General features: G+C 39.4%; 3 protein-coding genes across 3 annotated transcripts in view; all 3 read left to right on the top strand.

Moving 5' to 3' along the window:
• adgrg4a (adhesion G protein-coupled receptor G4a) overlaps positions 1-3,142 on the top strand; it is a 4,509-nt gene extending 1,367 nt beyond the window's left edge. Inside the window, exons 4-9 of the mRNA XM_066648451.1 lie at positions 134-255; positions 456-724; positions 1,668-1,764; positions 2,062-2,342; positions 2,719-2,820; positions 2,928-3,142. Of these exons, the coding sequence (XP_066504548.1) occupies positions 170-255; positions 456-724; positions 1,668-1,764; positions 2,062-2,342; positions 2,719-2,820; positions 2,928-3,076 (984 nt within the window). The 5' untranslated portion in view covers positions 134-169 and the 3' untranslated portion in view covers positions 3,077-3,142. The remainder of the gene's footprint in view (positions 1-133; positions 256-455; positions 725-1,667; positions 1,765-2,061; positions 2,343-2,718; positions 2,821-2,927) is intronic.
• Positions 3,143-3,447: 305 nt separating this feature from the next.
• Positions 3,448-9,218, top strand: vgll1 (vestigial like family member 1). The gene is made up of 4 exons (XM_066649885.1): positions 3,448-3,611; positions 5,278-5,490; positions 5,880-6,266; positions 7,463-9,218. The coding sequence occupies exons 2-4, from the start codon at positions 5,301-5,303 to the stop codon at positions 7,495-7,497; spliced, it is 612 nt and encodes a 203-aa protein (XP_066505982.1). The 5' UTR covers positions 3,448-3,611; positions 5,278-5,300; the 3' UTR covers positions 7,498-9,218.
• Positions 9,219-13,919: 4,701 nt separating this feature from the next.
• On the top strand, positions 13,920-22,666 carry tmtops3a (teleost multiple tissue opsin 3a). The gene is made up of 4 exons (XM_066649395.1): positions 13,920-14,274; positions 16,444-16,772; positions 20,820-21,053; positions 21,454-22,666. Exons 1-4 carry the CDS (start codon positions 13,920-13,922, stop codon positions 21,667-21,669), a joined length of 1,134 nt encoding a protein of 377 aa, XP_066505492.1. The 3' UTR covers positions 21,670-22,666.
• The last annotated feature ends 510 nt before the right edge of the window (positions 22,667-23,176 follow it).

The raw sequence follows: 23,176 nt of genomic DNA, 5'->3' as shown, positions 1-23,176 counted from the left end.
GGAAATGTTTAAATTGTGTAAATGTGCAGATCTATGTTATCAAAAAATGCAATTCAGTTATACTGCTTAAATGTAACTTAAATTTAAGAACTTAAATATTACGTAATATATGAGCATTCAATCTGTTTTGCAGGATGTCTCCAGAACACCAATAAATGCCAAAGATGACATGATTCTAACAGTCATCACATACCTGGGCTGTGGCTTGTCTTCCGTGTTCCTGGGCATCACTTTATTGACTTATACGGCCTTTGGGTGAGGTCATACCTATGAATTACAAACTGCGGTTACACATTTGGTCAAAACAATGCTTGTTAACCGTGTCACATTTTTAATTGTCAGGTTTTGTAAATATAGCAAGATCTCACAATAGCAATACGTAGCAAAATATTAAACATTTCTTCTCCTTTTGTATTACAAAGTCCACAATTCATGCAATCTCTTCTGCTTTGTAGAAAACTGCGCTGTGATTACCCTTCTAAAATCCTCATGAACCTTTCAGGGGCTTTGTTGGGTTTGAACATGGGTTTCCTGCTAAATTCCTGGCTCGCTGGATTCAACAATTATAGCCTTTGTATCACTGTGGCTGCTGTTCTCCACTACTTCTTATTGGCCACATTCACCTGGATGGGACTAGAAGCTATAAACATGTATCTGGCTTTCGTCAAAGTCTTCAATGTCTATGTTCCCTCTTACATCCTCAAGTTCTGTGCTCTTGGATGGGGTGAGATACAGAGCATATTTATTGTTATCAGTATTATTGAATGATATCATGGACAAATTCTGTACAGTGTATATATATATATATATATATATAAAATATGTATATACTATGTAGCATTCTTGGCATCAAAAGAGAGGTAAGTACAAGATTTTATTGAACTTGACAAACCAAAAGCATTTACAAAAGCTCAGGCATGCTCCACCCAGTGCACGCTGAACTGCACAATGCTCCAGTGGGTCACTAATAAGGGTGGACAGATAAGGACAGTGCATGACCAGTTTAATAACCAAATCACTGTCCCCAAACTCAAAACTACATAAACAAATGTTTAAAAAATAATGCTACAAACGTCTACTGAACAACAGCAACAACAGCAATACAGACTTTACCACGTCTCTGCCTGAGAGGAACTGTCACAGAGAACTGTGGCAAATGCCAGAATATTAAAATGCAGTTACATAGGTTAGGATCTGAAATGAAAATATAGTTCAGTGTATTCGTCGTGAAACTGACAGTCTGAGATGTAATGGACAAATGAGGCTAAATTGTGACATTATTTGGCTCCTCAAAAAGCAACTTGTTAGAGGAAACTTTGGTGAAAATGATTTCTAAGTTGTGAAGGGATACCTGAAACACAGTGAAAGTATAATAAAAAAAAAAAGGATGGATGCACTAAATACAAAGGAAAAGATACATATACTTAGTTTTTGTAAATTCTCTGTTCATTTCTGCTGAACTTTGGATTTCTGTTGAAAGAAAATCACAGAAAATTAAATGAAGGAGTGGTTTCTGACATTCATAGAGAAGAAAGGTAAGAAAACAAGACGCAGGGGGCATGAATGTAACAACGATAGCAAGAATGTCACAAGAATGTACCACTGTTGAATATGTTTCGAAAATGATAATTGCTGCATGCAGTTAATGTTTGAAATGTTTCTTCTAGGTTTACCTCTGGTGATTGTTAGCATAGTTCTTGCTGCAGATAAAGACTGCTATGGCAGCACAGTAACCCTAATGCCTGTGGACAACTCATCACCTTTGTAAGTGAACTTAGATCTTCCTCGTGATTCCTTGCATCAGATAGAAACCAAAGTGGTTGGTATAGTTGTTGTAGTGTAGTACGTATCGTGCTAGTTTATAGCGGACAAGGTTTCAGTTTCCAGCTTCAGCAAAGTCACCACACTATACCAGTAAGAGTTCTTGAATAAGACTCCAAGCACTGCATTAGCCTAAGCTGTGACCTAATGAGAATAGTGGATTGCTGTTTTTAAGAACATCTGCCAAATGCAATTAAAATAAATGACTCTTAATGCCTCTTCTCACTGTGTTTTGTCCAGTTGCTGGGTGCAGAATCAGACAGCATTCTTTGTGACAGTGGTGGCTTTCGTGGTGCTGATCCTGCTTGGTAACATATGTGTGTTTGGCCTGGTTATGGCTCAGATCCGTGGCCTGCAGTTCAGTAAAGCAGCCGGCAGAAGTACTGGAATTCTGCATGACCTACGTGTAGTGGCCAGTCTAACTTTCCTTCTGGGCCTTACATGGATACTGGCTTTCTTCGCCTGGGGTCCAGTCAGAGTACCCTTCCTATACCTCTTCTCCATCCTCAATAGTCTGCAGGGTAAGAGAAACGGGGGACAGGAGACAAGGCTCAAAAGGCATGAGTCATTGATTCATTCTTCATAAATATGCATCACACTCTCAGGGTGGGTAGGATGGCACTCCCATCTCACACAACACCACATCTTTGGTTAGTGCACTATTAACCATTACAGACATTACAGGACAGTTAGTGTTCTTCCCTAAATGCACCATCCTGTCGTGTTAGTGTGAAGTAGCTTGAAGAGAAGCACCCACTTGACATCCCTCAGAGGAAGAATGTGCTACCTTCACCCAGCATCAACATCAGTGACCTGACCTTATTGTTATTGAGGGAGAATGCAATTGAATCTTCATAGCTTTTATAGAAAATTCCAACATTGTCTTTTTTATTTCAGGGTTTTTTATCTTTGTGTTCCACTGCCTGATGAAAGACAATGTGCGAAAGCAGTGGAGAGTTCACCTCTGCTGTGGAAAGTTCAAACTCACTGACTACTCAGGTGACATACTCATTAGCAGAGTCTTGGTGTACAGACACAGTGACCATTGACAAGCCCAATAGGGTGAATTAATTAATTGTGATTGTTTTCTTACCTTTTGAACTCAGACTGGAGTGCATCTGTTACGGCAGGGGGCAGAGCTAAGAGTGGGAAACTGACCCAGACGCCATCAGACACCACAAGCGAACGGAAGATTTCAGATTCCTCTGGAAATGGAGGAGAGAAATCAAAGAGGAAAGACAGCAGCACTGACTGAGTTTTTAATTTTGGAGAACTTCAAAAATGAACTTTAAAGCATTGACATTTTACCAACACATACACTTTGTCACCCTTAAATTAAATATATTTCATTAAAATCCTTTACATAATGAACATGAGCTCAGTCTCCTGACTCTTCAGTAGTTGTTAGTTTCAGTTGTGGACTAATGACACTATGACAACAAAAAAAGTCAGTCCTCCAAATCAGGACTGTGGCAGTCGTGCAGAACACGACATGATTTCACAAGAAACTTAAGAGCAGGTTTTTGTGAGACTGGTTCAGGTACATTCTGCTCATACTGAAGCAGAAAGAACACACCCGAAACATCAGAGGAAAGATATACTTCCTTCCATACACACACACATACACACACACTTCATATCCACTATCCACCGTCATCACCGAAACCTACAGGTCACTTTATCCTTCAGACATCCAGCCCATTTTAAACCAGCCCGTGTGATTTTTCAGGACGCTGCAGAGTGTGGACTGATTTCTTTCTTTATTTTTTTGCACGAGACATCTATTTCATGTGAGTATTAATTCTGTAACATATACACTGTTAACGTATTATCATGTGGCACTTTGCAAGCCTTGATAATTAAAGCCTTTATAGTACGTACTGTGTTTTTGTATTAGGAAACTAAGCAAATATATCACTTTTATTAGAACTGCATGGTGATAAATTGTAACTTTTTTAACAAAATTAATATTTTTTCAAATAACATTTTAGCAGTGCTTAGAGAGTGTGTGTATGTACATAAATATAATTCTAACAGTTAATGTAATAATTTGACCTGTATGTAGTGGTTAACTGCATACAATACTGATATAACTTGTAGGCACCTTCAGTAGAGAAGATGAAACTGATCAAAATGAATGAATTTGAATTAAATTACCCTGCCCTATACCATGACAGACGTTTTGAACCTATCACTGATAACAGCTTGAATGAACCTGGTATACAATGAGGCCCAGAGAACTGAGTAAGATTTTTGCTTAGAATTGATGTATGGCTTTCTCCTTGCGTATTAGTTTCAGGTTGCATTTATTGATGCAGCAGCATATTGTGTTCAAGAGTTTTTTGAAGCAGATATCATGTGGCTTATTATCACAGTAGTTTCTGATGTAGTGCTGTCTGCTGCCTAGAAAGTCACACATATTCAACAGTGGTTTCTGGCCGCCTTGCTCCATTTGGACTGAGGTCTTCCAGATTTCTTGTCTGTTTGCATGTCTTGTATGTTATTTAGAAGATGATAAATTACCTAAATCAAATGTAATTCCTAAATATATGTTCAGATTATTAAATTGCTTTCCTTTTTGTGAAGAAGTTAGAACCTCAAAATACTAAGTGTTGCGGTTAAATGTCGTACTGTAGAAAAGTTTGAGAAAACATTTCACATGGCGGCATGGTGGCTTGGTGGTTAGCACGTTCGCCTCCCAGCGCTGGGATCTTGGGTTCAAGTCCCATCTGGGTGGAGTTTCCATGTTCTCCCCATGTCTGCGTGGGTTTCCTCCAGGGTCTGTGGTTTCCTCCCACAGTCCAAAAACATGGAGGGTAGGTGAATTGGCTTCTGTAATAACTGTCCTGGTTTGTGAGTTAATGAGTGTATGTGTGTGTGCCCAGATATGGATTGGCACTCTGTCCTGGGTGAAATCCTAGTGCCTGATGCAGTCCTCCAGGTGGACGGTCGTTCCTGGTCGAGAGTACGCTGTGCACGTTTGGCTGCCGCTTCTCGCCAGTGTGTGGATTGAGTGTTCTGAGCAGTGTGGATTGTAAAGCGTCCTTGGGTGTCTAGAAAGGCGCTATATAAGTGTAACGATAATAAAAAATAATAATAATAATTTTACATTTAGGTATTTTAAATGGTTTATTAAATAAATCAATCAATAAATAAAAATCTTCAGTTAAATATTGAGATTTTCATGCTTTGTTGAAGTTTCCGTGTTTTCCTTTGTGTACCTTCAAATGACTGCAGGGTAACGTCTAATTCAAGCTTAGGTTTTCTCTTGAATTTAGAACAACTTTGATTCCGTGCAGATTGGAAGACTAGTTTTCCCAGTAATGTAGCGCTAATGTGACCTAGACATACTGGCATCAGACAGGTGACTGTTTGTTAACTGGATATGGGTTTTTATTGTTGTTAACTGTGTATTTTCTCTGTAGATGAATGTATGTTAACCTTGTGTTTTGTCAGTGTGTCTCAGGGCTGCGACAGTGATGGAGGCCAAGGTGGATAATCCAGTGGAGGGGAAGACTGAGCAGCTGTCTGGCTGTCTGCTTTACACTTATTTTCATGGTGATATTAACAGCATGGTGGATGAACACTTTTCAAGAGCTCTTAGTAAAGCCAGCAAACCCAAGACAGACAGCAGTAACACCAAGAAAACCTGCAAATCTGCAAAAACCGGTAACTCAGACCCTTCACCTCTCCTCTCATTATAATAACCACAGCAGTGGCAGGATCATGGGGAAGCCTGTTCCTGCCACATTCAAAAATAGATATTTAGGAGTGTTCGACTGCATATAGGCACTTCCTCCAAACGACGGCTTACTGTCTCATAAATATGATTTGGGGTTTGGTGTGTTCCCTGGGTTTCCTCCGATGAAAATCATTTCTAAACATTAGCACCTTTCATAACTATGTAAATATATATACATAATGAAGCTTAGAAATGATATTCATCTGTTAAATCATGTGAAGCTGATGTCCAAATTTGAAACAAGACAGTCCAAAGCATTGCTTTGTTCATTCTGAATTTGTTGGTCATAATGGAACCCTGCACTTATGTGTTACAGATCAGTCAAGTAACTGGGACATGCAGTCAACTGAACAGTTTGACTCTTTGTATTTTCCTGGACGGATCCAGTTTGGGAGACAGGAGGAGCCCCAGAGGAGAGTTCCCCCTGTTACCACAGAAAGCTCTTCCATTTGGCCCGGATCCCACCCATCAGGGGCAGGTGTGGCGCTGCCTCCCATGATGTACCCCACCTCTATGGCATCTGCTGAGAGTATGATGGGTCCAGATCCTCAGTACAGTTCTTCCCTTTTAAACCTGCTCCACAGGGATCAGCCAGACCTGGGCACCGTCTTGGTGGGCACCTCAAAGCAGGAGTTCCCTCCAGGCTGGATGAGACATTCAGCATTAGGAGATCAGATCACGCCACATCACAGCCTGGACTCTGGTACTGAAATACACACGCTCTCTGCAGTTCTGTCTTTGACTGAAATACTGTATCAGTATCAGATTCTCTGAGTGTTTTCATTTCATATTGTTTGTGCATTGACATTTCAGTATGAGGAACTCAGTTTTCTTGTGGTAGGCTTAATTTAGCAATGGACATAGATTATCAGATAATGTAGCTTCTCAGTAAAAGCTTACAATTACCCTTCAGTGGTTTCAATCAGTCTCTTTAAGAAGATTATGTTTATTGTGCATCTCAACAAACTAGTTCAAAAACCAACAACATACAGGTAAAACCACCATGACCAGAGTATAACGTAACCAGCATATGAAAGAATTGCTACTTCAGTTAGAACACCTCAAGCTGAGGAAAATAATTCTACTACTAGGTTAAGATCCACCATGGTTCTGTAGAACCAGTGCAGAACCTGTTAATGCATCCAACAACTATTTATCAGCATAGGAATTATGCATATTATAGACATTTTGTATTTAAATACTACTGAAAGAGAATGCTTGTACCCTTACCCTGTATCCTTGTATTTCATTTTCTCTTAATCAACTAAGTCAACTGAACATCAGTGTACATTAATTATCATGTTCGGTTAAAAATTTAACAGAATTGAATTTATACCAGTGCAAAGTGAAACTGCTTTAACTATGTGACTGTGTCTTTTTGTGAAGATTATTATCACCCATTAGTCATCACACCACACACTTCTCTATTGCATGCCACCAAAGGAAAAAAAAAACAAAACGTTAAAGTCATTTGTTACAATTTTTAGTTTTATCATGTTAAAATATCTACACGTACAGATGGCTCCAAGCCTTTACTTATTATTGAGTGAGATCATTTTTTTTCACCATTGGACTGCACTCTTAAAAAGTGTGAAAAAACTTTTAAAGGTTAAAAAACACTCTACATGATTTTAAGGTTCTTTGCTTATTTAAAAATATTAGCCCAAATGATTCTTTATGATACCAGTAGTTCTTCTATGGCTTCTCTAAAAGAACCTTTATTTTTAAGTAAAAATTGGAACAATACATGGATTTGTGTGTTTTGAGGTTTAGATTGTTGTAAAATTCATAGTAAAACATTGTAATGTGAAATGTAAAATGTTTTCATCGTCAGCTTAAGAGCACTCCAGTTGGTCACAAACCCGTTCCTCATAGTATTTTGTCTCATTTCTTTTGCAGGAGCGCAAGACAAGAAGAATTTGTACTGGTATTAGAGGAGGACTGCAGCTGGTTTTTCAGAGACTGTTGTTGAAAGACGCTGCATCTAATGGACAAGGAAGTTTCTCTTTTAACTGTTACCTCTTAAGAGAACTCAGAGACTTGTAATTCTCCAACTGAAGCTGCTGCGTGTGTAGAAAAGCTACATGTGCAGACGAACCTGTTCAGGAACTGGCTCTTCGTGTGCTGCTGCGGAACTGAGAGCCATAAAAGGACAACCCTCAGGCTCTGTGTGAGGAGAACTTTAGAACTGTGTGCAGCTCCTCAGCCTGGAAACAGCAGCACATTTCAAAACACTCACAACTGCAAGCAGAAACTCTAAAAGTGGGACAATTCCTGAAACCTTAAAAATGTTCATAAGAATTAGCTCTTATTAGTTTTACGGTTACTTGTTAGAAGTTATTTGTTGGCAAATCAAGCAGCATATCCCTTGTGGAAAAAAAGTATACTTAATGTGTTTTAGAGTTCAGTCAGGAAGCTCAACGAAATATACTTCAATTGTATAAGTAATAAATGACATCTATACTTGGTGTATTTTAAGTGTAATATAATTTAAACGACATAATAGTAGTGATTTTGTAAAAATGAGTGGTTCCAAAATAACATATTTTAAGTACACTTTTATTCACCTAATATTTCTCCTTATGCAATCTGGAAAGTTATATATATTTAGCATTTTATCAAGTGAAATTTTTGAAGTTAAGTCACCTGTCAGTGCATTAAGTTACTTTAATTTTACAAGTTCTTAGTGTTTTCTTGTGCCAAGTAAAAATGACTAGAAATATGCCCAGTAATCGTATAATATACTTGTATCAATATAATAATCAGAATAACTTTCTGAGGAGGATAAAGCACAGAGGAATATCTGGAGTCAAATACTTACCCATAAGTCATCAGTTTCCAGGTGTAAACAAAGTCAGTTATACAAAAGTGATACGCAAATGTTTTAACTTGTATTCTATTACAAATATTTAGTCGTAATGTCAAGTAATACTTGAGCAAAGTGCAAATATTTTGGAATCATTCAGCCAGGCATTTTCCAACCTGGATATATTCGATATAGAGTTTTTTTCAGATGCTTTGACTTATCGGTAAATATGTTTTTGCACTGCAGAGTGCTATTTATAAATTGTGTACAATATGACTAATGTCAGTCTACTCAGTTTACAGACAAATGTATTTTTTATTTTAAAATACAGTGTTCAAATGAAGTGCTACAAATGTAATCACAAACTACACTTTCTAAAGATAGAACATAAACTAAATAAAAAAATAAAATAAACACTTCTGCATCAATAATGACCATAATATTTAATAATATTCTTTGACATTGAATCTGGTACAAATATATTTAATGAGCCTGATATATTACAATGTATACGACCACACACTCAGGAACAAATATTGATCATAAATATTGTTAATAGTATCTTATTTTGGAGCTTTTAGGCTACTAGCCTGTTTCATGAAGAAGGTTATTCCCATATATAAGAAATCCCTTCTATATGTCTGTGCTGTTCTTGTCTTGATTTATAACTGTATAATCTTTTTGGCATGGAGAAAATGAAAGAAATGCTGAGTGAGATATTCCCTCGACTATTTAAAGTCTTAAATAACAATTGAACTGATTTCTCTCTTTTTATACTACACTGTAACTTTGGTTACCTCATTGCATTGTGGTATAATATGTTATAAAATGTAATAAAAAATACACAATTTGTCCTAAAGTATTCAGTATTCCAGTATCATTTTTAATTAGTGAATTTGTCTATTTTATGGTGCTTCAGAATGGTCACACACACAGTTTGATTATCTCCATGAAAAACATAGTACAATGCCAATAACATAGTACAATGTCATGTTTGTTACAATAGACTAGATGGTTTTGGTGCCATTGAGAACCCTTCTCTAAAAGGTGCTAAATAGAACCAGAACATTCTCCATCAATCTGAAGATCCAAGAGCCTCTTCATGATGCAAAGGACACTTTAATCATGCAAAAGATCTTTTTATAGGACCATGATTTTTATATAGAACCATGTACTTTAATAAAGAACCTTTATAGAATCATCATTTTTAAGTATGCGTTTAGTGTGTGCATCATTTTTGATATACAGCTCTTCTTTGAATTTGTCATAGTCAAACACATGTGAAAGCTGTAGTTATTAAAATGTTAACTTACATCGTTTCTAATCTCATTTTAATTCTCATATAATTTAGCAGAATAAAATGGAAATGAATCTCTTGACATGGTCATGAAGTTACATTAATTTGTTAGCATTCCAAAATGGCAAAGACATACTTACTGAATATTTTCATGAACATGAAGGTGAAGACTAAATGTAGAGACAATAATAATAATACCCAAATAATCCCATCATCAGAGAGTCTACAATTGTAAAATTGACACAGCAGGTAGTGTCGCAGTCACACAGCTCCAGGGATTTTTTTTTTTTGGGAGTATCTGAGAAGGCTGTTAATCATTATTAATGATGTCCTTAATCATCAGCTTCAAATAAATCTGAGTGTTATTATGTTAAATCTGTGCACAGGGTGATGTTTTGAAGAGATCTCTATTAAAAGTCGAGAGGAGACATGGTAGTTTTCCTGAATTATTTTTTCACAGGACACATATCTGAGCCAACAGACTTCCTTTGTTGTATAAGCTGATCTCAGAAACTACAGATATCTCTTCTCTGATTTATTTTCTTTAACTGGGACTTACGTTTTCTTTAACTGAAGCTATGGCTCCATGTTTTGTCTTGCTCTATGAGAAGCAGCCTGAAAGACTGTGATGTCTCCTTTGGCGTTTATGTATCCTAATACATTCAGCACCATCTGTTGATCTCCCCTTTGTTCTGTCCACCAGAGCTTCAAGGCCCATCCATATTACAGCTCTCATTCAAAAGCTGTCGGTGTGCAATCTTGTAGAACAGCAATAACAGAGCTCAGTGTATCTCCTGGTCTACAGGAACGCTATTCTTAAATGAGAAATGATTCTTTTCTGACATTACGATGGAATATAATAATAATAATACTCAGTGCCCAAAATTAACCAGTCAATTGCCTTGGTAATGTGTTTTTTCTACAGTGATAAGGCTTAATTACACAGATTCAGTGGTTCATGTTGACTAATGTGACTGTGTAAATACAAATGAATGTTTCGGCTAGGGTGAGACTTAATATTGGTAAAAGACCATTTCAGTCTAATGAGAATTTCTAGTGATTTTGTTTCATTTAAATCAATATGTTTCAACTAAAATGCTCTTATGAATTGTTGTGATTGATTGATTGATTGATATTAAGCTGGTTGGAACTGTCACCATGCACTTATTCCAACAGCATATGTAGGTCTATTAACAATCAGTGTAACACCAGCTTTTCTGCAGTGAAATTACTGTATACCTGAAATGTTGCTTTTGTGTTTGAAAAGCTGGGTAAGATTTCTAATGTGTCATTCAATTGATTTTAGAATGTAACAGACAATTTAATTTGGATGCACATCTACATTCATATATTATAAGTCATATATATATACACATACAGAAATAAGAAGTATATATGGTTGTTGTGGATAGATATGTTGTGTTTGTCCTGTCACCCACTTGCATGATTTAACAAGATACAATGAGGAGGACCAAGACAGAATATGACAAGATGCATTAGGGTGCATTGATTTAAATGGATTTAATGACCAGATGCTGAAGGTGCTGACAGTAATGTGTTTTACAGTCATTAAAAAAATGAGTGGAGAGTAGTCTTTTTGTTGCTGAATACAAAACACATTTACGAATGTGCTGATCTGTAAATGAGAAACCAAATATGTGGGCTAAGGTTTTCCATCATAATGTTTAGGTTTATTCTGGTGAAATATAATTTACAATATAGGAATAATAGAAGACCAAATAGATAAAGAATATGACAAGATATTTTTAGGTAAGGGACACCAAATATTTCCAAATATAAAGAAAAGCAAGTTAAATTTAGCAATTTAGCAAGTTAATTTTATTCATAAGAAGTGTCACTGAAGATAGTCAGACTGCAGAGTGTTAGTTGAGTGTTTTTCCAGTACTAATAACATTCTTCTTTAGACGTATCAAGTAATCATCAAGTCACTTATAAATTAAATGCGGTAAAACAGACCAGAGGTAATAGAAGGATCCCAGTCAAACATCCAAAAATCATAGTGTGGATAAAACATACTACAGGTCGTTTTGGGGATTTGAGCGTGGTGCGTCGTTCAGCCGCTGAGCTTTTACTTAAACCGTAAATTTCATCACTAAACGCCTCTTTCAACTCCTCCGTTCTCAAGAAAACCCAAGAAAAACTTTTCGTTTTCGGACGGGATTAAAACTACTGAGACACTCGGGTAATAATTACTTTCTCCCCACGTTCACAGGTAAAACTAATCCCATCCGAATAGGGCTTATGTTTATAATCAAGCGTAAAAAAAGCCAAACAAACAAAACCTCATATTCCCATTTCTCTACCCAGTGGAGCACAGGTGTACAATATTAATCTCACTAAGAGTATCAGTAGAAACACTGTGGAATGTTTCAGTAATGTCTTCTGTGTTATCACTTTTGGACAAAAACCTTTCAAAATGTTCATTTTTCATGAGAATGGAAAACATTTCTAATTTTGAATGGAAATTCATTTTTAAATGTTAATTCAAAATTTGCACCATTTTTTGCACAATATAAAAAGAGCTCCTGTTTTCAAAGTATGTATAAACAAAACAAGCATAACAAAGGATAACAAAAATGGAGACAATGTTTTTATACTTATACTTTGGGTGATAACATCATTATGCATTAAAAGAAATGGTGTTCAATTTGGATCATTTTGGAGACAAATATTTTCTGACAGCAATGATGGACATAAATGTTCTTTACCTTTATTCTTTAAGTTTGACAATAGTTGTAATAATGTTTTATTCATGTGGAATGATGTATGCATCTGAATCAATTAAATTCAGAGCATATCTGTTTATCCTTGTCCTTTACTGAAGTGCTGTACAGCATGAATGCTCAGAAAGCACCAAATGACAAAGCCTTGTCAGTCTGTGAGCAGGGATTTGAGGAAAACTAAGAATGAACAAAAGAGACAAAGTCTTGAGCCCAATTAGAGGACTCAGCTATTCTTAGAACATCATCATGTCTGGAGCCTGATGAATGACAGCTCAGTGTGTCCTACAGACCCTAATGATGCTTCCCACATATAGCTGCAGTCCAAGAGAACACATGCCTTCCTTCTAAAGCCCGGTCACAATCAATACATTGCCAAATACTCATTAAATATCTCTGCTATTATCATGTTGTTATTGTAATAGACCCAAGTTATTCAAACTGCCTCTGAATGATAGTCTGAAGCAATAATTAAGGAGTGATAACAATGGTGCTAGCATTTATGAAACAATTATTGCTTATGTACCATTCCCCACATTATTTTCTGCTTGCCAGAGGGGGCCCCCAGCTTTGGAAGGTGGAGCAGTAAAAGTGCGATCTCTGGAGTGATGGGGCTGTTTTTTGGGATGAATCTAAGTGATGTGTTTGGGATCCAGAGCTAATCAGCCAAATGGAACTTGCTATACTGTTCTTGTGGCAAAATGTCATTAAATCCTCAATGAAATGTCTATATAACTGTAGAATGGTTTCTGCAGCAAAGTCTGGGCAAATACAGGGCTATGGGTCCACATGGGAGTTCCCAGCATGCACCTCAGGCTCCCAGTTTTGGGATTGTTTTTGGGTTTTATGTTGTTATTAGTTGCGTGGTTGGTGGGTCATTGTTTATTGTGCTTGTGTGCGTGTTTTGGCTTAGTGTGTAGCAGAAAGTGCTGTTGTTGGCAGAAGGGAGTCGGCAGGCCTGTGGTATCCCTGCATCTTAGAACTCAACACATCCAAATTTTGCCTTGTATATCTGCATCTTTGGGCACTACTGCTCTTGTAGAAGCACTTAATAATTTTGGCCTTTTGCACAATGACTGTGTCTCCAATCTCACCTCTGTGCACACCACATTATCTAGAAGTAGAATGGTGTCTGTCAGTGGGGAGATGAACGTGTGTAAGGAGAGGGATGAGGGTGGGGTGAAGAGTGTGTGTGAGTGGGACAGGAGAGGTGTCTCAGTGGGGATAAAAGAGTATGAGTGGGAAAGGAGTGTGAGTTGAAAAGGATTGTGTGAGTGGTAAAGGAGAGGAGTGTGTGTGAGCAGGGAGAGGAGAGGAGGTTGTGAGTAGGAAGAAGGGTGTATGTGAGTGGGGAGTGGGGCTAGGAGGTTGTGTCTGAGTGGGGAGAGTAGTGTGTGTGTGTGTGTGTGTGTGTGTGTGAGGGGGTGGAGTGGGGGGGGCACTTCTCCCCGAGCATGGAAAAGTGAGTGTGTGTCAGTCAGTGTACATCCCCCACAGCGCGTGTTCCTGGCTATGGTCGCCCACTCCAGTAGCCTCAGCTCTGACTTCCCACCCGGTTCTAACGGCAGCAGTGCCGGAGACCCCCTGACTTCCCCCGGTCTCAGCAGCACGGGGCACGCGCTCATGGCCGCGTGTCTCGGCTTTATTCTCTTCTTCGGTTGCTTCAGTAACCTGTTGGTCCTGCTTGTGTTCGCCCGCTTCCGCGCGCTCTGGACGCCCATCAACGTGGTGCTGCTAAACATCAGCGCGAGCGACGCTCTTGTGTGCGTGTTGGGGACGCCGTTCAGCTTCGCCTCGAGCGTGCGAGGCCGCTGGCTGCTCGGGCTGGACGCGTGCCGCTGGTACGGCTTCGCCAACTCTCTGTTCGGTGAGTGAACACTTTAAAGTTATGTAACACGAACTATTTCCTGCGCTAAATGGAAAACCTATATTCACGTAAACAAAGTCCACCCAAAACACAACAGCTGAGACTTTCTCTAGCCCCAGTGAAAAACCGTTAGTAGTTCCCGCCATTTTCTCTCCTTATCTGTGTGTGTAAACAATCATATTTTAATGATGTAACTTACTAGGACTTATTTAATAATGTTCTCTCTGAATACTGTTTTCCTCTTTAAAAACTCTTATTCCTTGAAAAGTCAGTGTCTTAATGTGGGTTGCAACAAATTTGCATAAGAGTTGTCACATATTTCCAGGGTCCTGGGCTTTCTTCAGATTCTCTGTATTATTTAATGATATTATTATTATTTTTAAACCCAGTTGTGTCACAGACCAGATTTTTTGTATTATTATTTTTAATGTTATTGATTGATTTATTTTGTTGTCCCATCCCAGCATTTTGGGAATGTGATGACAGCCTCTGGTGTTGGTAAATTCAGAGCTTCACAGCTTTTCTGGAAATTGAGTTTTTACATTTTTATATTATCGTGTTAAAATTCAGATTAGCATTACACATTTTGGGCATGCATGATGGCACAGTTAGTGTCGCTGTCACACAGCTCGCTGGGGTCGGGGATTCGAGCCCTGCTTCAGGTGACTGTATGTGAGTATGTGAGGAGTTTGGTGTGTTCTCCCTGTGTTTCCTTCCACAGTCAAAAAAACCCGTTGGTAGGAGAATTTGTGACTCAGAAATGTTCGTAGGTGTGAGTGTGTCAGTGAATGTGTGAGTATTTGTAGCCCTGCAAAGAACTGGCGCTACCTACAGGGCTCAAAAATGTCTGTCATGGTCTTTTGAAGAGCTTCAAATGGTCTTTGAATTGGTGGCCATGAAAAACTGGACGATGCAACAAGGAATGAAAATCTCTTCTGATCTGTCTGGCGTGTGATGAAGCTGTGTTCAGTCCCAGAAAACAACTAAAATGCAAATACCCGATGAGTAATCATTTGTTATGGTTTCCAAAGCCCACAGTTCCTGTTAACATTTGGTGTTTTGCGTCATCACCACAATATTTTGCAGGCACCATGGTAGTGGAACACAAACCAGGTACCAGCGACCAAAACCGAGTAGAGTCAAGTAGTGTAGGTACAGTGGAGTGGAAACGTGTCATTAGATCCTTGATAGCCTCCACTTTACTGAAATATCAGAAATGCGTGTTACAAATTTTTGCAGCCAATGGCAATCTGGCAGAAGTAGATTTGCTGGTCTTTTTGCTATATCTCCCTCCACTGAGTGTGAATAATGCTGCCAGTTGTTGGTAGACATTAGAGTGCCTCAGTATTTTGTTTAGCTTTTTTTAAGTACTATATCAATAATACACAGATGTTAGTTATTAGCAATATTATTAACAATTTGGCTGGCATATTTGTACTGGACAGATTGGGAATTCCAGGGAGTCATTTGTCACTCTGTAGCCTGTTAACCCAAATGATCCAAATGAGCTGTTATTAAGCCTCATTTAGATATGTCCTTCCCTGACATTTGATAGTAGAGCCAGTTTAAGCCTCCATAATTGCCCTGGTGGGACTCAATTGTCCCCCTATTTCTCCGCCATGACTGATTTTTAAAGGAAATGCAGGAGTGAAACCTACACTGCAGTCTCTTTCGATATAATTTCCATAGCTAAGCTGTCCCAAAGGAGAGTTTCCTCCATTGTTTTTCATCATGGTATGTGGTAGCATTGAGACGTAATTGCTTTTTCTGAACAAAACCTCTGTGAATGTCATAAAAATGTCAAAATGCGTTTATAAAACCAAGACCAGTGATATACCACTAATATGATATTGTGGTTTGTGGTTTGAATATCAAGGTTAAAGCTAGTCGGAAGTCCCGATCATGGCTTGTGTTTAGTAATTACACTTGGGGTCGCAGGCTCAGAGACATCAGTTACATAAGATGTGTTAAAGGGTAAAAATGAAAAATGAGCACTCCTTTAGTAACCTGTCAGAGCCTCACACCCTCCTTCCTGCTCATGCCAAGGATAGACCGTTAAACCTGTGGTTACACCTGAGTATAATTTACTAGTTTACTTGGAAGTGTGAACACATATAAATAAAATGTAAATAAAATATCTGTCACATCTGTTTTCCTTCTTCTCCTCAGGGATTGTTTCTCTGGTGTCTCTGTCTGTCCTGTCGTATGAGCGCTATGTTGCCATACTGCAAGCGTCCAAACCAGACAGGTCAGATTTCCGTAGGGCCTGGCACTGTGTGGCAGGTGCTTGGCTCTATTCACTGGCATGGACCTTGCCTCCATTCCTGGGCTGGAGCAGCTATGGGCCTGAAGGTTCAGGGACCACCTGTTCAGTCCAGTGGCACCAGCAGTCAGCCAGCAGCATCTCGTATGTAGTCTGTCTCTTCATTTTTTGCCTTCTCCTGCCGTTACTGCTCATGGTCTACTGCTATGGAAAGATTCTGCTCATCATCAAGGGGGTGAGTAGAAGGATACATGTTCCAAATTCTCAGGTATCATAGTAGTGACACCTTTTTTTCCCTATGCATTTTCTTACCAGTAAAAATAGTACCACTTTGAGAGGTGTTGCACTGGTTTTACTATGCTTAGGAGGTATTGTTAGGCATGCAAGTATGCCATCTGTGACAAAATACGCAGCATGAAAAATACAGATTATGCATAAATATTATGCACCCATGCACCCATTTTGAGCTTTGCAGTGAGATTGAGTGTACATCTGAGATTGCCAATCTTCAAAGAAATGCTAGACATCACATTAGGTGCATCATTTGGACATGGGAACCTCCAAACGAAGAAGAAATTAATTCCCTTGGGGAAATTAAGTCTCTGCCTTTAACCCATCAGTGGCACAGAGGACATACTGCCCCAACACACACTGCATGCTCTCAACCAGAAACGACTGTCCTTGCACACACATACAGACAATCAATCACATACACACTCATTCACTCACACACCAAGACAGTTATTGGAGAAGCCAGTTCACGTAACCTCCATGTTTTGGACTGTGGGGGGAAACCAGAGACCCTGGAGGAAACCCATGCAAACACTGGGAGAACGTGGAATCTCCACTCAGATGGGACGTAAAACAAGATCCCAACCCTGAGAGGCAAACATGCTAACCACCAAGCAACCATGTATGCCAACGGTGCCATTGGTTGAGGGGATCGAGCGAGTGACTTACTGGTCCCAAGTCTGCTTCACTAATCTTTAATCCATGGCTAGCACCTTATTGCTGTAATGTAATTTAAATATGACATGTGTAATGCCTGCCCTGTGAAGGACTGGCGCCCCTTCCAGGGTGTATTCCTGCCTTGCGCCCAATGATTCCAGGTAGGCTCTGGACCCACCGCGACCCTGAACTGGATAAGGGTTACAGATAATGAATGAATGAATTAATGTAATGCCTGCAAAAGCTATCATGGAAATTTACACCCAGAAGATTTTAATTATCGTTTAGTAAAATGAGTTGCCCATTTTGTCAGGTTTACCATTTCCTTCTTAGATTTACAGATTTAGCTCCTGCAATCGTCACTACTGTATGGAGATGCATGTATGACAGTTGGGGGTTTTGGAGCGTAAATAAAGTGCCTCTAATTTCTATACTGAAAACAATGGTGCCAAACACCACAGCTGTATAGAAACCCAGGTACATATTAATTTTTTTTTCTGAAAATAAAAAGAAGCAAGAGCCTCTGGCAAGATTAAAATTCTTTTACAAATGTGTCATTGCTGTCTTTATAGTCATTCATTCAATCATTCATCATTCATTATCTGTAAGCGCTTATCCAGTTCAGGGTCGCGGTGGGTCCCGAGCCTACCTGGAATCATTGGGCGCAAGGCGGGAATACACCCTGGAGGGGGCGCCAGTCCTTCACAGGGTAACACACATTCACTCATTCACTCACACCTACGGACACTTTGGAGTCGCCAATCCACCTACCAACGTGTGTTTTTGGACTGTGGGAGGAAACCGGAGCACCCGGAGGAAACCCACGCGGACACGGGGAGAACACACCAACTCCTCACAGACAGTCACCCTGAGCGAGAATCGAACCCACAACATCCAGGTCCCTGGAGCTGTGTGACTTTATAGTCATGACACACCATATTCAAATTTAATGTATTTGGCTTCTTACAAATGTGCTGTGCTCAAGCAGCTTTACATAAATCCACATCCAGGCAGCAAGTGCGTAACAAAATAATGTGACCTTTAGAGGTACCAACTTGTGCCTGAGTGAAAAGTGAACAGTGATGCTCCCATTGTAACACTTCTCATTTCTCTCTCTCTCTCTCTCTCTCTCTCTCTCTCTCTCTCTCTCTCTCTCTCTCTGTCTGTCTCTCTCTCTCTCTCTAATATTGTGTGTGTTTGATGGCTATAAAAAGACCAGCACACCCCCTGTTTGGACATTATGGACTCATTTGCTGCTGGTGTTCTGGTTCCACAGACCCCACAGTTCAGCGATTCATCCCTGCCTTAGGGTCATTACAAAAACAAAAGGCTTACTGGAGGAAAATGTAATAGGCCCAATGTTTTATTCCATGAATGAATCACCCAAAGTAGGGAGTTTTTAGAAAGAAAAAGCTGACCTGTTACTACGGATGGTGAGCCATTATACGACATGATTATTTCCTCATTATTTCCCTGGTGGATTTACCACCAGAGCTGCACGCAATAAATGGAGGGAGCATTATCCATTATCAGTATGAGTGGGATGCAGACCACAGCCCCAAGGTGTAACACAGCCATAAACACAGATACCAGACACAAAGTGAATAATAGGAGAGTGAGATTGTGCCAGTCAGTGTTTAAGAAAGTAATTGAATACATAAAAATAGTCAAGACACTTGAGACATGGCAGAGGGAATTGATTTTTACCATTCACCATAAAGGCTGCCTCAGAAAGATGTCTTCAGAAGTAATCAAGATATGCTTAGAGGAGTGTGAGAGTGTGAGTTCAGTGTCACGTTTTTCTTTAAGTTAATATCAGAACAGAAAGTAACAGGAAAGGTGAGAGATCATGCAGATATAACAGCTTGCAACATGCTTGTGAATAATCAGATATGTTCATTTTTAGAAATTACGAGTGCCTCTATCATGAGCAACACCTTCAGATGTTACAGACTTCCTTTTGATCAAGGATTTTCTATCGAGGCAAGGTACATGTATGAGAACCATTCAGTTTGATCGGTATCAAGACATACTACATCAGCACGGACTAGCTGTCATTATTGTTGAAGCTCACTTTTTGGCCGTCACTGGCAGAAATTTGTGTATCACACAATGGATGCAAAATGGGTTCTACATGAGAAAATAAATACAGGAGAATATAAGTCCTTATCAAATCCACTCTGATCCCAGAACAACTACCAGATGCTCGGTTCTAATTCTGTCTTCACACCTGATGACCTGCCAAGCAAAAGCCATAATCTCCTCCAGCCGCAGAGGGCAAAGTCTAATGTCAAGTCTATTGTCAGAAATAGAGAAGGAATGTCCATTAAATTCTAAGTTGTTTTGAAAATGTGATCCTTACAGTTATGTGCAGTGCTCTTTGAAAATAAGACCTTCCTGTTTAATTGATATATTATTAAAGCAGTCAAAATACAAAATTAGATATAAGATAAAGTGAAAATAGGGCGGCACGGTGGTGTAGCAGGTAGTGATGCAGTCACACAGCTCCAGGGACCTGGAGGTTGTGGGTTCGATTCACACTCCGGGTGACTGTCTGTGAGGAGTGTGGTGTGTTCTCCCTGTGTCTGCGTGGGTTTCCTCCCACAGTCCAAAAACACACGTTGGTAGGTGGATTGGCGACTCAAAAAGTGTCCGTGAGTGTGTGTTGCCCTGTGAAGGACTGGTGCCCCCTCCAGGGTGTATTCCCACCTTGCGCCCAATGATTCCAGGTAGGCTCTGGACCCACCGCGACCCTGAACTGGATAAGGGTTACAGATAATGAATGAATAAAGTGAAAATACAGAAAATGAACTGAAAATTATGTAGTGATTCAACAATTAGATTTACAATATTATAACAATTTAGAATATTAGACTGAATTAAAATCAGTTACATTTAAATAATATTCAATAAAACATGGAACTATTTTGTTTACTCTTTCATGTGTTAACAGTTCCCTGGGGTCTGTGACATGCTTTGTTCAAAATACAGCAAGGATCAAACAACACATTACCGCTGGTTTCAGCTCCTGTTCATTGTGAATGATAAGCCACAGCTCACATTCAGACGTTTATCTCTTGTTTACTACATTTGGAAGCCCAAATAGCTGACTTTGTGTGTGGGTTGGTAGGTGTTTTAGATCTCGAAATTAACGTCACTGGAAAATTAATATTATTCATATGTCCCATTTAAACTATCTTGAACCGTGTCAAAATTAGTGAATTTAACTGGACTGTAATGTGAGATTTCAGGACACGTTGAAACTGCAAGTAAAAAAAACACAATAATTAATATTAATAAAAATAACACCTCATGTATACCTGTCCCTCCACAGGTAACTAAAATCAACCTCTTGTCAGCACAAAGACGGGAGAACCATATTTTACTGATGGTGATGACCATGGTGTCCTGCTACCTGCTGTGTTGGATGCCTTATGGAGTCGTGTCCCTGATGGCTACCTTTGGCCGCCAGGGGCTAGTCACTCCTGTGGCCAGTGTGATACCCTCTGTGTTGGCCAAGAGCAGCACGGTCATCAATCCTGTCATATACGTGCTCTTCAATAACCAGGCAAGTGATGGCACATACATAAACATAAATCAGTTAGGTTATCCACAGGAAATTTCACAGGTGTTAAATATGAAAAGTTTGTAAACACACAATTCTTCTGAAATCCATGGTATTAATTAGGGGTTTCTCCCACTTTGCTGCTTAAACATTTGAGAAGGCTTTATGGTAGATATTAAAAAAAGTATCTGTAAGGAACTATCTGTGAGTATCTGTTTACCACCTGAATCACAAACTCCACTTTGGAACTACGGAAGTACTATGGAAGTATTTAATGGAACTACACCACTCCAGAAAATGCAGTTCCAATGCTCCAAAGCTGAGCGGCAAATAGCTCCATAGCTATATTTACATAAACATGTTCTTATACATACTTACATAAACATGTTCTTGTGTCTGTCAGTTCTACAGGTGTTTTGTTGCCTTTGTAAAGTGTGAAGAAGAGCCATCTACTCACACACTCAACCTGCCACACAACAGCAGAGAAGAGGCAGCAGCATCCTGTATTTGTCCAACCTGCACTGAGTCTGCGTGGCGGCTGAGTCTCAGGGGCCACTGTAAACTGACGTCAGAGAGAGAGCATCACACTCTATCCCTGGTGGTCCACTACACACACTGATGTACATAAAGACAAATCTGCCTTGACGAAACTCAAGCAATTTTGGTATTCTACATTTACCATGTTATCTGTGGTGCTAGAAAAGTTGGGCTTTTCTTCACTAACCATAAAAGGAGGTAAAATGTTTAATTATTAGATATGCTCTAACACAACTTGTAGATTTGCTGTGACCCAGAGTGTCGAAACACAATACTATTTAAGAATAAAAAATAAATACTAATAAAATAATTAAGATAGAAATAGAACTCAAATTCGGTGACACAGTTGCGCAGCAGGTAGGTGTCGCCGTCACACAGCTCCAGACCTGGAGGTTGTGGGTTCAAGTCCCGCTCCGGGTGACTGTCTGTGAGGAGTTTGGTGTGTTCTCCCCGTTTCTGCGTGGGTTTCCTCCGGGTGACTGTCTGTGAGGAGTGTGGTGTGTTCTCCCTGTGTCTGTTTCCTCCGGGTGACTGTCTGTGAGGGGTTTGGTGTATTCTCCCCGTTTCTGTGTGGGTTTCCTCCGGGTGACTGTCTGTGAGGAGTGTGGTGTGTTCTCCCTGTGTCTGTGTGGGTTTCCTCCGGGTGACTGTCTCTGAGGAGTGTGGTGTGTTCTCCCTGTGTCTGTGTGGGTTTCCTCCGGGCGCTCCGGTTTCCACAGTCTAAAAACACACATTCGTAGGTGGATTGGCAACTCAAAAGTGTCCATAGGTGTGAGTGTGTGAGTGAATGTGTGTGTGTGTTGTCCTGTGAAGGACTGGCGCCCCCTCCAGGGTGAGTTGCACCCAATGATTCTAGGTAGGCTCCGGACCCACCGCGACCCTGAACTGGATAAGAGCTTACAGACAATGAATGAATAGAAAACATCCCTTTACTGTTGAATCAAAAATGTAACTTTATTGCAAAAAATATTTATAAAACTTGGATGTTAGAAATATTACAGATTTAAGGAATACAAGCTGTTTTGTACAACAAAATATGACCAATAAATAAATAAATTCATGATATTCAATATATACCCAACCACACAGTTGCTGATTATTTAAAACAATCAATAAATAAATAAAAATAACTTTGAATAGATGAGTTTATTGTAGTATTTCATGTATTTATTGAAAACCCGCTCAAGGATGTGATAACGATTTCTGTGCTTTAGAGGCATATTTGCCCACACACTGAGGTCTGTGTATGAACCATAAAAGATATATCTATATCAAGAGCTGATATAGATCTGTCATTTTTTTGTCTGCCTATTCATTCTTACACAAACACTTCTTTCTAAAATGCTGCTTTTTGTGTAGTGAGGTGTAATTCCTCCATGCAATTTAGTTTCACTTTGAAACTTATCCTTAACCTAATCGTACATAGTATACTGTATACAAAACCTGAATTTGGTCATGTTCCTATTTTTAGTTTGCTTCCTATGTACACCTGAGGGTCACCAGGTCACCATAATCAAATATGAGGTGCATTTTCTACTTTATTCTGTCCTGGCCTCACTAAAAAATACACTGAAACACACTGATAGATG

Source organism: Hoplias malabaricus, chromosome 17 (genome assembly GCF_029633855.1).
Source record: "Hoplias malabaricus isolate fHopMal1 chromosome 17, fHopMal1.hap1, whole genome shotgun sequence".
Classification (NCBI taxonomy): domain Eukaryota; kingdom Metazoa; phylum Chordata; class Actinopteri; order Characiformes; family Erythrinidae; genus Hoplias; species Hoplias malabaricus.
Note: the sequence above shows the minus strand (reverse complement) of the source record. Positions and strands in the feature narration are given on the sequence as shown.